This window comes from Mustela nivalis, assembly GCF_964662115.1.
Source record: "Mustela nivalis genome assembly, chromosome: 19".
Classification (NCBI taxonomy): Eukaryota; Metazoa; Chordata; class Mammalia; order Carnivora; family Mustelidae; genus Mustela; species Mustela nivalis.
The window spans coordinates 6,983,270-7,000,653 of record NC_139038.1 but is presented as its reverse complement, the minus strand read 5'-3'; the positions used below and the strand labels follow the sequence as shown (position 1 = coordinate 7,000,653).

Genomic DNA, 17,384 nt, shown 5'->3' with positions numbered 1-17,384 from the left:
CAAGGAGGTTGCTGCCTGTGTTCTCATCTAGGATTTTGAGGATTTCCTGTCTCATATTTAGGTCTTTCATCCATTTTGATGAAGGTACCCTTCAGAATGGGAGAAGGTATTTGCAAATTACATATCTGATAAAGGGTTAGTATCCAAAATCTACAAAGAACATATTATGCTAACTGAAATAAGTCAATGAGAGAAAGACAAATACCATTATGATTTCACTCATATGTGGAATTTAAGAAACAAAATAGATGATCAGTGGGGGAAAGATAGAGGCAAACCACAAACTAGACTCTTAACTATAGAGAACAAATTGACAGTTGCTGGAGGGGAGGTGCGCAGGGATGGGTTAAATAAATGGGTGATAGGTATTAAGGGAGGGTACTTGTGATGAGCACTGGGGATTACATGTAAGTGATTCATCACTAAATTCTCCATCTGAAACTAATATTATAGTGTATGCTAACTAACCGGAATTTAAATAAGAATTTGAAAAAGAAAGAAACGTAATTAAAAGACTGGGAGTTTGCTGGGTATGGATTGTTTACTTTTTCCTTCTTCTTGAGTGTATTTAAATGGCTCTTTTTACCTCCTGGTCTGTGAGGAGTCCTTGAGCTCTTAAATGTTTAGAGACTTCATTTCCTGGATTTTAACTGGAGCCTGCAGTGTCTGTCCACCTATGTAAACACAGGGTGGGCAGTAGGAAACCACGCCTCACTTTTCCCTACCCCTGTAGGATCTAAAGCTCCACTAGGTTGCTACAACTCTTGTTCACCTTCTCCTAGTTTGCAGAATTTGTCTCTGAACAATTTACTAAGTAAAAGTCAAGGCTCTGACCAAGATATGTTATACCCTAAAAAAGGCCAAGAAATGTTATACCCTAAAAAAACCAAAATACAGGAGTAAGGATGGTTCATTCTCTCCATATCAACACAGTGACTCTATAGAATTCAGTTGAGACTTCTAGAAAGGGCTGGGACAAGAGAAGAGTGAGACATTCCACTTGACCACAAAATTGCCAAAAATCTCAGTAATTGGGGATGCAGCAATAGCAGTCCTAAGAGGGAAGTATATAGACATACAGACCTAGTTCAAGAATCAAGAAAAATCTCAAATAAACAACCTAAATTCATACTGAAAGGAGCTAGAAAAAGAACAACAAATGAAGCTTCAAGCCAGCAGAAGGAAGGAAACAATAAAGATTAGAGAAGGAATAAATGATATAGAAATGATAAAAGCCAATAGTACAATAGCCAATAGCCAATAGTTTCAGTGAAACCAGGAACTGGTTCTTTGAAAAAATTAATAATATTGATAAACCTCTAGACAGACAGAGATATCAAAAAGAAAAGAGAAAGGACCCAAATAAATAAAATCACAAATGAGAGAGAGGAAATAACAACCAATACCACAGCAACACAAGCAATTACAAGAGAGTATTATAAACATCTGGGCTCTTTCCATATGTGGCTATTGCAGACATTGCTGCTATAAACTTTGGGGCACAGGTGTCTCTTTGGATTACTATGTTTGTATTCTTTGGGTAAATACCTAGTAGTGCCATTGCTGAGTTGTAGGGTAGCTCTACTTTTTGAGGAAACTCCATCGTGTTCCTGATGTCCATCAACAGATGAATGGAGAAAGAAGATGTGGTATATATATACAATGGGATATTACTCAGCCATCGGAAAATGAAATCTCACCATTGGCAATGACATAGATGGAACTCGAGGGTATTATGCCAAGCAGAGTAAGTCAACCAGAGAAAGACAATTTTATGATTTCACTCATATGTGGAATTTAAGAAGCAAAACAGAGGATCATAGGGGAAGGGAGGGAAAAATAAAGTAAGACAAAATCAGAGAGGGAGATAAACCATAAGAGACTCTTAACTATAGGAAACAAATGAGGGTTTCTGGAGGGGAGGTTGGTGGGAGAATGGCATAGGCAGGTGATGGGCATTAAGGAGGGCATTTGACGTAATGAGCACTGGGTGTTATATGCAACTGATGAATCACTAAACTCTACCTCTGTAATGAACAATATGCTATATGTTAATTAATTGAATTTAAAAATGTTTAAAATATTTTATTTATTTATTTGATAGAGAGACACAGAGAGAGGGGGAACACAAGCTGGGGAAGTGGGAGAAGGAGAAGCAGGCTTCCCACTGGGCAGGGAGCCCGATGCGGTACTCAATCCCAGGACCCTGGGATCATGCTTCCCCTCTGCCTACTTCTTCCCCTGCTTATGCTCTCTCGCTGACAAATACATAAATAAAATCTTTAAAAAAAAGTGTAACATCCATTCGTGATAAACACCCTCAACAAGTAGATTTAGAGGGAACATATCTCAACATAATAAAGGCCACAACTACTATAGTCCATGGGGAAAGACTGAGCACTGAAAACTTTACCTCTGCAGTCAGGAATAAGACAGGGATGTCCACTCTCACCAATGTTATTTAACATAGTACTGGAAGTCCTAGCCACAGAAATCAGACAACACAATGAAATAAAAGGCATTCAACTCAGCAAGGAAGAAATCAAACTCTCACTATTTCAGATGATATGAAACTCTATACAGAAAATCCAAAAGACTCCACCAAAGAATGGCTAGAACTGATCAATGAATTCAGCAAAGTCATAGGACACAAAATCAACATCCAGAAATCTGATGCAGTTCTACATACCAATAATGAAGCAGCAGAGAGAGAAATTAAGATATCAATCCCATTTATAATCATACCCCAAATTATAAGATTTCTAAGAACACATCTAATTAAAGAGGTGAAAGACCTGTACTCTGAAAATTATAAAACAGAGATGAAAGAAATTGAAGAGGACACAAAGTAATGGAAAGACCTTCCATTCTCATGGATTGGAAAAATAAATATAGTTAAAAATGTCTCTCTGCCCAAAGCAACGTATACATTTAATGCAAACCCTATCAAAATACCAACTGCATTTTTCACAGAGGTGGAATAGGTAATCCTAAAATCCCAAAAGAACCTGAACAGCCAAAGCAACAGTATCAGTATGGTACTGGCACAAAGCATTATGGTACTGGCACAAAACAGACACATAGATGAATGGAAGGATTACAAAACCCGGAGAGGAACTTATTAACTCTACGGTCAATGAATCTTCAACAAAGTAGGAAAGAATACTGAATGGGAAAAAGACAGTCTCTTCCACAAATGCTGCTGGTTAAATGGAACAGCAACATGCAAAAGTATGAAACTGGACCACTTTCTTATACCATATACAAAAATAAATTTAAAACGGTTTAAAGACCTAAATGTGAGACCTGAAACCATAAAAGTCCTACTGGAGAACATAGGTAGTAACCTCTTTGACATCAGTGGTAACGACTTCTTTCTACATATGTCTCCTGAGGCAAGGGAAACAAAACCAAAACTAAGCTATTGGGACTTTCTCAAAATAAAAAGGTTTTACACAGCAAAAGAAACAAACAACAGAACCAAAAGGCAACTTATGGCATGGGAGAAAAAAGGTATAATGCTAACTGAAATAAGTCAGTCAGAGAAAGACAAATAGCATATGATTTCATTCACATGTTGAATTTAAGAAATAAAACAAACAAGCAAAGGGGGAAAAAAGAGGGAGTTAAAGCAAGAAAGAGACACTTTACTAAAGAGAATAAACTGATGGTTACTAGAGGATATGGGGGTGAGTGAGACAGGTTAAAAAGGTAATATAAGGAGTACACATGTGATGAGTCCCAGTTTTTGTATGGAAGTGTTGAATCACTACATTGCACAGCCAAAACCAAGATTACACTATATGTTAACTAGAGTTTATATAAAAACTTTAAAAAAATCACAGTAACTGGGGTGCCTGGGTGGCTCAGTGGGTTAAGCTTCTGCCTTCGGCTCAGGTCATGATCTCAGGGTCCTGGGATTGAGTTCCACATCGGGCTCTCAGCTCAGCAGGTAGTCTGCTCTGCCCCCCTACCCCACCCCACCTGCTGCTCTGCCACTTGTGATCTCTCTCTCTGTGTCAAATAAATAAATAAAATCTTTAAAAAAAAATAAAACCACAGTAATTACATAAACTATAAATGTTATTTGAACATATTATGTTAAAAATCAGTATTAATGCAAAGAAATCAATAAGGGGTAAAATATTAAAATTTTATATGAAGACATTTTAACTTACATAAATAAATTTATGTAAGCAATTCACTACAAAAATGAGAAGGAAAAAATAAGAAAACTAAAGGATGATTCCAGGAATTCGAATTCCAGAGGATCGAATTCCTCTGACCAACAGCAGTTTCTAAATAAAGAAGAGAACAAATGAAAGAAATAATACAAGAAAATTTCACAGGACTGAAAAGCAACAGTCTCCAGAGTGAAAGGCCCAATACACAGCGCTGTCCATACACAGCTCCTGGACACATGTAGTGAGTTACAGTTACTGGTAATAAACAGATGAAATCAGAAATGCAGTACCTCAGCCACAAGGGCCACATCTCAAGTGTACAATAGCCTCAGGTAGCTGGAGGCAACCACACTGGACAACACAGAGAACACTTCCATCAGTGCAGAAAGGACTGTTGGACAGCTCTGCCTGGAATAACAGATGACAGCAGGTCCACGAAGTACACCATCATGAATTTTCAGAACACCAGGGACAACAGGATCCCAAATGCTTATAGAAAGAGTGAGGAAAGCAAAACACAGATCACGTACAAGGAATCAGAAAACAAAAGGGCACTAATCTTCTCAATAGTGATACTAGAGAAAGTCTCTGTGTCATCCAGTTCACAGGGAAAATTCTAGCCCACCTAGAATTCTATGCTCAGACTAACCACCCAACAAGTATGAGGGTAGAACAGAGATGTCTTTGGACATGGACATTCTTTAAAAAAAATTTACTCTTCTGCATCATTCTTCTGAAAGCTACAAGGAGATGGCCTCTGCCAAAATGACTGAGGAAACCGAGAAAGACAATACCTCTGTATTTGCAAACAGGTAATTCAGTGCAGCAGAGATGTGACCAGAATGCAGATAACAGCCCTGCATAAGCTACAGGGACAAAGAGACTAGGCCAAAGCAAGGAGAGAGTCTCAGGAGGGCTTGACCACATGGAGAGAAGAATTAGCTTCTAGTATAAAATAAAATAAAATAAAATAAATAAAAAATAAATAAAATAACATAACATAACAAAATAAAACAAAATGATGGGAAATAGTAAACTCTAAAATTATAAAAAAGGACTCTTGATTCCAGGGAATATGAAAACTTGTCCAGAAATGGAAGCATAGAAATGTACATGGTTTGGGACGCCTGGGTGGCTCAGTTGGTTAAGCAGCTGCCTTCGGCTCAGGTCATGATCCCAGCGTCCTGGGATCGAGTCCCACATCAGGCTCCTTGCTTGGCAGGGAGCCTGCTTCTCCCTCTGCCTCTGCCTGCCACTCTGTCTGCCTGTGCTTGCTCTCGCTTCTCTCTCTATGACAAATAAATAAAATAAAAAATCTTAAAAAAAAAAGAAATGTACATGGTTCAAGGTGAATAATGAGTAATTAAGTCATTCACCAAATAGGAATCAAATTCCCACCTCTGCTTTGGGAGGGTGAGAAGTGGGTCTGAGGCAAGAGGATATTAGCACCTAAACTCTCAGCTTCCCAGCAATCAAGAAATAACGGTAGGAGCATGTCATTTCATGATACACCAGTAAACAGGAGAAGAAATTAGTGAACTGGTTGAAAGTGGGCTCTGAGAGGAAAATGGAAATGGAGATCAGGTGCAGCAAAATGTCACTAGTTTTCTTATAGCCCCTAAAGTACTGTTCAACCTTATAAAGCATACACATTTATGCTTTTGATTTTTAAAATAAAATAAATTTTTAGAAACCTCTGACCAGGTATCAGCTCCTCCCAACGCCCTTTGTGGACAAGAGGACCTTCTCTGTGTAAAGAAGCCAAGCTGATCTTCCACCATATTGAATCTGTCTATCCATGGGTGACTTTTCCCCATGAATGGGGCACATTTGGATCTGATCCAGAGTGGTGCCCAGGAAATGTTTGTGGATCTAAACAAAAACCAGAGCAAGAGCCTTCCTGCTGACCTTCCAGGCATGTTTGAGGTTCAGATGAACCTCCTCATAACAGGTGTTGGGAAAACCCTAGAGGACAAAACCATGAGTAGTACTGGTAGGGCAGAAACACTATTTTCAAATAGTGTTTCATAAACAACATCTGGATGTTTTTAATGAAGGCCTACTGTGTGCTCAGCAGTGTATTAGGCACTGAGAAGACACCAGTGGGGCCAAAATTGGCCTCAAAGATATCCCTATCCCTTTGGGGGCCCCGGGGGTCCATCTCAACAGTGGGACTAATGAGCTTTTCTGGAAGCAGCTTACCATATGAGTGGGGCCATATGTCAGAGGGCTCCACTGTTCCCACTCTCACCTTGAGCAAGTTGTTAGCTGCTCTATGCCTCAGTTTCTCCCAAGGCCTGTTAGGACGAAATGAGAAACCTATAAAATTAAAGTCTTTGACCTGAACATTGAGACCTTTGCAGCTTTCTGATTCTTCCATTTCATCTTTGTTCATCAGTCAACCGTGTTATGGTTCCAATTGCAGGAATGAGAGACACTGCTTTTGAAAACACACAGATGCTCAAAGAAAATGTAGCTTTTAAAATTTTCATCTTTGACATCATCATCCCCTTGAGACCCTTCCCGGGGTGAGATTGGGCAGGGAGAATTTCACTGAACCCTAAAACGACTTATTTCTTGGTCTGACTTGGGTAAGGAGCTTTTCTAAATTCAGTCTTTCTGATCTTATCTCCCCACACTGCCCCATTATACTTTCCCTGCTCCTCCCAGAAAGAGCTTAGGATGTTTGGAGCTATGACTTCAGGCTGTGATATTGTACCTTAGACCCTCTCTCTGCCCTGGGTTTTTAGAAGTTTTAGGCAGACTGCTCCCTGCCCTGGTTCTACAGAGGGTCCCTGATGGTCTATAGCCTGTGTCCATGGCTCTATAGGGACTGGGAGTTGCCCCTGCTGACCTGGGCCCTTCTCACTGGCCCCCAGAACCCATGTCAGTTAGAAACCCAGACTATTTTTGTGGTATTCTGAAGTATATACATAACACTCTGTTTTAATAAATCAGAGGTTCCTCCTTGAGTCCCATCAGAACATCAAGGGTCATTCAGTTTGGGAGGGCCATCTTTTGAATTTGTGGGTGACTGCATATCAAGTTTAGTTAAAGGTCGTCACTGTGTGCTTTGTTCAAGCCTCTATTTGTACTTTTTTATTAATAGAAGTGACCTCTGGGGAAAATATGGCTAAGGAATAAAACAATCAAGATGTCCTCTTTGTTTGAAGCTAGCCATAACAATCATAACAACATGCTTATTATGAGGAATCACTGGCAAGTGGGAGAAGATTTGTCTGGGAACATGGACAGCCCTAACTGTATCATCTATCCCGTCATAAGGGAAGTGGGGCAATCCATTATCACCACAAGTCCAAAGTTAACCCCATGGAATGGGGTTCACACTGGCTTTTAAGGAAAAATTTTGTCACTCTAGCCACAGAGAACTGGTCAAGGTGCTTGTTGACTTATACAGATGTTGGAGAGCCCATTCCATTTTCCAGCTCTTCAAAAGATCATATTTCCAGGGGTCTTGTTATTATCCCCACAGGATAACAAGCATGAAGAGTATCAATACATGTTCTACTATGGCAATGTTTCAGAACTTTACCTCAAGTTGTCTAGCTTAGGCAAACAACAAATAGTCAAAGACAATCAGAACTAGAATTTAACATCTGCAAAGGTGTGTTACTGAAACATTATTTTTCCCTAAATTCACCCCTATTTCCAGAGATAACCAAATCAAGACTAATTCATTTGCAAACAAGGCCAATTTTAACAAAGTTGACCTAATTATTTACATAAGCTCAGCAAGAATAGTGATTGATCACTAGATCTAAAATCTACTCTGCTGGAACTATTCATAAGGAATCTCAATTGAACTTTCAGTAGCCTCTCCAGGCCAGAATCCAAGGGAACACATGCCATCAGACATGCCTACAATACCTGTAGGTTTATGCAAATTCCTCTTCTGGAGGTCCCCAAATATCCTGAGTTCCCTGCACCTGCCAGGAACTGACATTCTTTACTCACCTGGCAAGGCTGCTGGGAACTCTGGAAGCAAGGTTTTAGAGGAACACTTCCAAGGGGTTTTGTTGACTCCATAAAGTCTGTCTTAGTTCCTTAAAGCTGTCTGGTTATATCCGAGCCTATGCATGTCTCTCGACTATGACCTTCCAGTCAAAGCTTTGCTAAATAACCAATGTTTCCAATGATGTCCCGTTACAAGAAGAACAGATTCTTAGTCAACTTACGCATACAACTACGATTGTCATAAAAGAAGGAGTACTCACTGAAAAATTGTGAATAGAGAGAAAAGTTAAATGCTTCCATTTCTTCACATATGAATACTTTATCACATTACTGTAAGGCACAGACATCTTAAGAGAAAGTTTCCTTAATCTTTAAGACAAACATTAGAGAACCAGCAATGTTTCAAACAAGAGTCACAAAACTATAACCCTCTTCTCCAGTTCATTTAGTTCCATGTTATTAATTTTTACTCCACTTGAATGGAGATTTTTAGTCAGTTCTGGAAATTCTTACCCATTTCAGTTTTCTGATCTTAAAGGTATCAAATACCTATATCTGTCAAAAGCCCATTAAGAAATTCCTTGAAGATGAAACATGTTTTGCAAGAGTATCAGAACAATAAGTGACCAAAAAACTCTGAACTGGACACTATTAATGATCTGAAAAGAGAGTTCATTATAATGTAGCTGATAATGAAATTCAGTTATTTCTGTGACACATATCACATACCACTTTAATAATAATAGTATAGAGTGATGAATTTATACCAGAACACAACATTCCAAATCAACAAGCCTAATTAGTCAAAAAGACTTCATTTACAATTTCAAATCTAGGGGGGATTTGTTAAAAACCTTAGAAAATTTTAAAGCATATGCCCAATAGGATTATCGATAATCAAAGACCAGAAAAAACAAAAACGGGTTTTTCAGGCAGACAGAGAAAACAGCTATGTTTACATTTTCTTATCAAGAGCAGACCAACAATCCAAGAAAACTTTAACAGAAAGAGAATTTCAAACTTATACAGTGTAATTTAAAATCCATTCATTTAATCTTCACCTGTCCTGACCACACGTAAAATTACCTTTCCAAAGATTCCCTTCACAAACCTTCTACAACTTTCTTATGTATTCAGATTTTGTACCAAGCCATTTCTTTTCAAACAACCAGCCTCATTTTGGGGCAAGACTACATTCTTTCTCCTTCAACAAAAATGTATTTCCACTCCTTATATCTTTCTTACAGATCTTTGACTTTATTCCTACATAGAGGTGCTTCCCTTACTTCCATCAGGCTTAGCTGTATTTAGCAGAATTTTAACTCTTAGAAACCTTAAGTCTCCAGGAAAACTCAGTAGTAACCAATCATGAATTGTTACACCAAAATTCTTTAGATGGCAAATTTATCAATCAATTAAACACAAAGCATGTTTACCAACAGATTCAAATACCCTTAGTTTATCTGCAGTAAGAAACAAAAACCACAAACCTATGTTGGGTAATCAATGTTTTAGAATTTTATCTCATTTGGAAAAGACTTAGAGGTCCAATGAACTCAATCCAGTTTGGCTGAACGCAAGCACAACTTCAAAGTTGCAGTTCACCAATGACCTTGAAAGCTATGGTACCAATGGCTCTTGAAAACTTTAAGACAGACAAAATTAATCATCATTTTAAGTCATCTTTTTACAAACAAATTACAACAGCGATAACACGAGGTTATTTTGATGTGGTTTTGGAAATAGGTGAGGTTCTGTGGGGTGAGGTCCAGAGCCCACGACCCAGAAAGAATTCTTGAGAGGCTGTGGTGCAAAATGGTGGTTTTACTAAAGCACGGGGACATGACCCATGGGCAGAAAGAGCTGCTGCCTTGGGTTTGTGAGAGGTGGCTAATTATATACTTGGGAGTTGGGGGAGGTAAGAAAAGGGGAGAGAGACTCCAAAAGGATTTTTGCTTGTTAAAGAAGACTTTAACAGGGCGCCTGGGTGGCTCAGTGGGTTAAGCCGCTGCCTTCGGCTCAGGTCATGATCTCAGGGTCCTGGGATCGAGTCCCGCATCGGGCTCTCTGCTCAGCAGGGAGCCTGCTTCCTCCTCTCTCTCTCTCTGCCTGCCTCTCTGCCTACTTGTGATCTCTGTCTGTCAAATAAATAAATAAAATCTTAAAAAAAAAAAAGAAGACTTTAACAAACTAGATACCAGGATACCAGAGGCCTTGCCGTTGTCAAGTTAAGGTTATTTTTCCTTCTAGGAGGCCTTAACAGTGAGATAGTTGGGAGCTTCCTAGAGGATCATTACCCTTTGCCCACTTCAAGTGTCCGTCAATGGGCTGCAGATTAAAAGGACATTTAATTCTATCTACAATCTCTTCTGGAAGCTAGGTCATTGATACAAATGCTTTGTTCTTGTAAATTACTAAGACTTTCCTAAACTGGGTGGGTGGGGGGCTCCTGTCTTGCAGGTATGGAATCTCTATAAATTAACTATTTGTTTTTCCTCTGGGGCAGCCAGGAGTGCCTGAGGAATGTCACATACACCCCCAGTGGGAGGGCAGGGCGGTGGGGTGTCAGCTTCTGCCCGTTCTCAGCTAGCCTTCTGCTCCCTCATCAATTTGACTTTGAGAAAACCTTGGTAGAATAAAAGTGGCAACCAGTTAAAATACCAAATTACTTCCACTTGGTTCACTTAAAAGTCAACCCTCGGGGCGCTTGAGTGGCTCAGCGGGTTAAGCCTCTGCCTTCGGCTCAGAACCTCACCTATATTCCAAAACCCCATCATGTGGAAGGGTCTTGATTTGGGAGTCTGCACCAAGGCCAGGCTCCATCTCACACCCTGAGATCTTGACCCGGACAGAAACCAAGAGTTGCACGCTCAAAGGACTGAGTCACTCGGGTGTCCCAAATTTCTTCCAGCTTTTTATAAATAGAGCCCAAGGGGAATCTCACAGTGAGAAAGACCCGCCCCGAGGGGGCATCCGGCCAAAGGGACTGAAAGCTCCGGCTGGGGCGGCGGGGGTGGGGGGAGTGGTGTCGGGATTTCACTCAGGGCGACCCGCTGGGGAAAAGGAGCGGGAGGACTCACCGCTCACAGCAGCGGGAATGGCGCAGCCCGCAGATGCACACCGCGGCCCGACGCACGGGGAGAGAGGATGAAGAGCCGAGGCTGAAGAAACCGCGGCGGCGAGTCGCCCGCGTCGGGGCAACACCCCTGCCCCGCCCCCCACCAAGCCACGCCCCGAAGCTCCCGGGTGCGGATTCGCGCGGCGCCAGCCAATCGCGCAGGAAGCTGGAAACACACCTCCCAGGGCTGGGTGAGGAAGCAGAGGGAAGGGGTCCTTCGCTCTCCCAAGTGCCGGCAGTCGGAGCGGGTCGCCCTCGGGCCTTCAGACTACAAGGGAGAGCAGCCCCAGCCGGAGACCTTCGGCTGTCTGAGACCTTCAGCTGTACTCGGGTTAGACTGTGGAAGGGCCGCCAAGAGGCGGGGATCGGGGGGGGGGGGAAGGACCTCCCCGAAGGGCAGACGGGGAAATCCCTCTCCCTTCTGGGCAGGGGCATTTGGGCTGCTTCTCCTTGGGGCTGGGGACCCTCAGCAAGGAGTCACCTCAGCGGTGGTTGTCAGTTCCCTGAGGAGTCCTGGAGTGGGTCCACCGAGGGAAAGTCCCCATAAATTCCTGGAGAATCTGGGGGGAGTCACGGGACTGATAAAGGGATCTTGTGTGGGGCTCCCCCCCCCCGCCAGGGGCCACTAAATGTGGTGTCTGAATGCAGCGTCTGTCCCAATCATGGGCGACCCCAAATGTGGGGCGACGATCTGGTGGAAGCCTGCGCACAGGCTGCGAGAGAATTCACCTGAGGCAGAAGGAAGGAGTCAATGAACAAGAACTTGATTGGATACACTGCAAGAGAGCAGAGGGCCGGGTAGCAAAGCAGAGGCCGTCTGCAAGGAGGCATTGCCTGGAGGTTGTTTTTAAAGGGGGAACGTGAGGAAGTAAGGCCACATATGGCATTTAACCCTTTTTTGGTAAGTGGGCCATCGGTCAGTTAGGGCATGTGGCTATATTGAGGTGGGTCCCCAATGGGCCTGTCTGTATTCAGGCAGGGGGACAGGGTGGGCCCTTTCAACATTCCATCCCGCAAACCTGTTTGCCTAAAAATGGCCTCTACAGTTTTGCTTCTATCAGGATAGAAGGGGAAGCTGGGAAGGCTGTTACAAACGGGAGTCCACTAGAGTAATCCAGGATTTAGAGGTGTGGAGTCTTCTCATTGCCTGAGCCCTTGTGAGGCAGAAGGGGTGGTGGGTTGTGGTGACAAGGAGAGCCCTTCTTCCTCCAGCTGGGATAGTAAGGTAGAGCAAGGTCCAAGTCCCTGTGAGGCCAAGTCCATCTCTTCCTGTTGGGTCTGTGTGGTGGGGCCTGGAGGTGCCCCTCCAACCCAGTGAGCCTCACATTATTCTCTTTCGACAAAGGCACTTCCAGAAGGGGGATGTTTATATTGTTCTTTGGAAATTCCTGAAGAAATCAGCCGAGACATCAATACCTTCATAGTTAAACCTCCATGAAAGATGTCTGCAATTATTTTCTCGAATGGCAGATTGAAGCTGCACTTGCCTAGGCTGGAGCTCAAATGTCCAAACCAACTTGGCCTCCTGAGGACCGAGCATAACAATGCTATGAAAGTAATAGCTGACATTGATTATGAGCTCGCTGCATGTTCCGTGTTTTGTGTCCTAAATGCCTCACACACATTAGCTGGTTCTATCATCAGGTCAGATAGGCATTGGCATTATCCCTATATTTTAACTGTCTGAGGCACCAAGTCCTGTGGAGTGAGGTATTAGGTGACTTGTTCAAGGTCGCATGTCTGTAGTGGAGGGTAGCCCAAGTCCTGTGGGCCCAGTTATGCCAGGGGAGCACCTTTTCCTCATTTATCCAAAGCCACTGACTGGTCTAGACTCCGCTCTGGACCGAGCTGGCATTCAAACTTTAGGATATCCAGCTTCCAAGCTCCCCATTTCTCAGTCACTGTGTGGTGCTGCGTCATTGTATTAAATTATGCAAGTTAGACTAAGACAAGGGATGGGGAGAGCTGTGTAGGCCCAAGGTGTTTTTGTAACCCACTTCTCCCAGAAATAATCACAAGCTTCCAGAAGAGTCTCTTTCAAGAATTATGTTCCTGATCCATCTCAGAGTAAATTGCTAACCTGATATTTCATAATCCCCTGTAATTCCTACAAAAACATTCTCCATCTCCACTGACACATTACTGCCATGTAATCATCAGAGCTGGTTTCTCTGTCATCCCCAGAATGTCCTTTATAGCAGAAGGACTCCGCTCGGACACTCATTTTACATGTCACCCCTCCCTAGTAACTTTACTTCAGTCTGGAACACTTCCTTAGTTTGTCTCTGGCTTTTATTAAAAAATAGAATTCTAGAAAGTCACTTATAAGCCAAGTTGAAGATCTAACTGAGTTTATTAAGTGATTCATGAATCAGCACCATCTAGCAAGTAGACAGAAGCTTCCAGGAGGTGTAGAAAAATGCAGGGTTTTATAGGAAGGATGGTGGGGCAAGAAGTGCACAGAGGGAAAAGAAAGGATTGTTTCTGGTCAATACACCTTCCTTCTGGGGAATGGACTTGCAGGGTTTCTATCCTGAAGATGACTCACTAGTGACCATCAGGAAATTTCAGATGGACTGTTAGAAGTTCATGTTTCTGGGATAGGTTGAAGCTCATTAGTCTTGGTTTGCTGTGAGGTGGAGCTGAGGGGGTGGGCAAGTGCCTCCAATCTGGGCTCGTTTTTTCTTTTCTTATCACTTTCAAGACCTTGATTTTATCGAAGATAACACACCCGTTACAGATTAAGAGTAGATATTCCTTTATTTGGTTTTGCCTGACTTTTTTTTAGGATTTCTTGCAGGTTTGCCTCCCTGGAAAGAATATGCCAGAGGTAGGTGATGTTGAGGTCTTCTTACCCTATCTCATTGGGTGATGGGCCATCACTTTTTCCTGTCCTGATTAGCTTCACTCCTTTGCCAAGTCTCTGCTCTGTGAGCTGCTCTTTCTTCAGTAACTCATGGGTGTTTGAGTAGTAGTACTATGAAACTGTGTGAGTATCCTTATTGATTGGAATATATCCCTGTATTTATCTACACCTGTGTATACTTGTGTATTTCTATTTTACTCAATGAGTCATATTCCTTCATATTGTCAGTTATGAAATTGTGCCTGATGTGTCAGTGAAGCCCTGCAGGCTGGCTCTGAGTCTCGTGGATGTGTCCCCATCACTGTGGAGCACAAGATGCTCCAGGCTCATTGTGTGCTCTTCCAGCCTGGAGTCAGCCATTTCTCTGAAAAGCCCTAGTTCCTTTGAGAGGAAAATGACACTTATAAGCCAAGATATGGTCACAAGTTATGCTCATTGCTCTGACAATGTCACTGTTTTTAAGAACTGTCTGTAGAGAGAGATAGAGAAAATGTTTTGGATTTTTTGTTGTTGGTGGTGGTTTTTTGTTTGTTTGTTTGTTTTACACACATAGAGACAAACACACACATTTCAATTGCTCTCTATCAATTCATCATCTATCTGTAGAAAAGCATGACTTTACATTGACAAACTTCCAGTCTCTGAATACACAGGCTTCATTTGGCTTTTTCACTTTTCAAATCAGTGACTCCCTTCTCCAACAGTGAGAAACTCCTGACACCATTTAGTGGTAATAGATTTACTTATTTGGTCAATCCCCCATTATGTAACTAATCAATCCATCCCTTAACACTCATGTATGCCCCCACCATGCTACTTGGGTCCTCCACACTATTGTTAGGCTCTGGGGGCTGTCAGCAGACCAACCCTCGTGTGGGCACCCTTCTCACCTAGCTTGGGCTGCCACACCCAAGGCTGCTGCTCCATGTCGACACCTTCCCCACCCTACTCAGTCTCCCACTTGTAGTCACTCTGACTCCCTTCTCTGGCCCTGATCCCCAATGTGGGGATTCCCATCTGGCTGTGTCCCACCTACTGGCTCTAGGACTAAATTATCCGGGAAGGAAAGGCAAAGGAAGAGGCAAGGAGAGGAGATAGAAGGGGCTGGGGCGGGGCAGGGCAGGGAGGGAGCGGGGAGGAGAGAAATAGGAAGAATCCTATGCAGCTTCTGATACCAGCTGAAATGGACAAATGCTTTTAGCTGTTCTGTCCAATGAACTGGCCAATCAACCATCTCTGATTTGATGTTCATTCTTTCAGGACAGTTGGGCACTGAGGCTGAAACACAAAGAGAAAGCATGTTCCCTGCCTATGAGAACATCAGGGCAGATGAGATGAAAACATTAAATGAAACCCAACTTTTGTATCAATATGGACGGGATTGGAAGAGATTATGCTGAGTGAAATAAGTCAAGCAGAGAGAGTCAATTATCATATGGTTTCACTTATTTGTGGAGCATAAGAGATAACACGGAGGACATGGGGAGATGGAGAGGAGAAGGGCGTTGGGGGAAATTGGAGGGGGAGATGAACCATGAGAGACTAAGGACTCTGAAAAACAATCTGAGGGTTCTGAAGGGGTAGGGGGGCGGGAGGTTGGGTGAGCCTGGTGGTGGGTATTACGGAGGGCACATATTGCATGGAGTACTGGGTGTGGTGTATAAACAAAGAATTCTGGTACAATGAAAAGAATTTTTAAAAATTAAAAATTAAAAAAAATGAATCATGTAATACTACGTGCCTCACTCAAGGGTTATTAAAAAAACAAAACAAAACAAAACCTGTGCTCTAAAACCTGTAGAATTAAGACATCCAGATGGCCAAAAGACACATGAAAAAGTGTTCAACATCCCTCAGTGTCAGGGGAATAAAAATCAAAACCATAATGCGATACCACCTCACACCAGTCAGAACGGCTAAAATTAACAAGTCAGGAAATGACAGATGCTGGCCAGGACACGGAGAAAGGGGAACCCTCCTACACTGTTGGTGGGAATGCAAGCTGGTACAGCCATTCTGGAAAACAGCATGGAGGTTCCTCAAAAAGTTGAAAATAGAGCTACCCTGTGACCCAGCAATCTCACTACTGGATATTTACCCTAAAGATACAAATGTAGTGATCTGAAGAGGCATGTGCACCCGAATGTTTATAGCAGCAATGTCCACTATAGCCAAACTATGGAAAGAACCTAGATGCCCATCAACAGATGAATGGATAAAGAATATGTGGTCTATATATACAATGTAATACTATGCAGCCATCAAAAGAAATGACATCTTGCCATTTGCAAGGATGTGGATGGAACTAGAGGGTATTATGCTGAGCAAAATAAGTCAATCAGAGAAAGACAATTATCATATGATCTCCCTGATATAAGGAATTTGAGAGGCAAAGTGAGGGGTTTGGGGAGTAGGGTAGGAAAAAAAAATGAAACAAGGTGGGATTTGGAGGGAGACAAACCATAAGAGACTCTTAATCTCACAAAACAAATGAGGGTTGCTGGGGGGAGGGGGTTATGGAGAGGGTGGTTGGGTTATGGACACTGGGGAGGGTATATGCTATGGTGAGTGCCGTGAAGTGTGTAAAACTGATGATACACAGACCTGTACCCCTAGGGCAAATAATACATTATATGTTAATTTTTAAAAGCCTTTTTTAAACAAAACAAAAAATAGAACTTGTAGAATTAAACTATGAACGTACTTACTGAGCCATGGGCAAAGTCACAGTGGATTAAATCTCACCTACCCCTAAGATATCACTTTGGAAATCTGAACAAGCCCCATCTACCCAGTGACTGTGATGGTCAAAAATATTTAGTCACTGGCTCTCACTCATCCATTTCTCAGATTATCCATTAGTGCACACAAAGGCATCGGTTAGCATTTTTGTAAAGAGATGTTGATTGACAGGTTCAGTATAATATTTAATGTGGAGTATTCAGAATAAGATGTGATATAAGTGTCTCTACCACATTCACCAGAATAATTCTTGTTTCCATTAAAGTAGGTTGATAAAATTGTAGAGAACGTTTTATTCTTTTTTTTTTTTTTTTAAAGATTTTATTTATTTATCAGAGAGAGAAAGGGGGGAGAGAGTGAGCACAGGCAGACAGAGGCAGAGGGAGAAGCAGGCTCCCCGCCAAGCAAGGAGCCCGATGTGGGACTCGATCCCAGGACACTGGGATCACGACCTGAGCCGAAGGCAGCTGCTTAACCAACTGAGCCACCCAGGCGTCCC

The 17,384-nt window shown here is 42.3% G+C and overlaps 1 protein-coding gene across 6 annotated transcripts in view; it reads right to left on the bottom strand.

Annotated features, from left to right (window-relative positions):
• The window catches only part of LOC309854055 (cytochrome P450 3A12-like), a 68,233-nt gene extending 56,305 nt beyond the window's left edge, over positions 1-11,928 (bottom strand). For 3 of the 6 annotated variants that reach the window (XM_082712727.1, XM_082712728.1, XM_082712732.1), the window contains exon 1: positions 11,240-11,928. In XM_082712727.1, coding sequence (XP_082568853.1) covers positions 11,240-11,712 — 473 coding nt within the window. In that variant the 5' untranslated portion in view covers positions 11,713-11,928. Of the gene's footprint in view, positions 1-6,386; positions 11,135-11,239 lie in introns of those variants that run through there. The other 3 variants (XM_082712729.1, XM_082712730.1, XM_082712731.1) reach the window with 2 other exon arrangements.
• Positions 11,929-17,384: the final 5,456 nt, after the last annotated feature.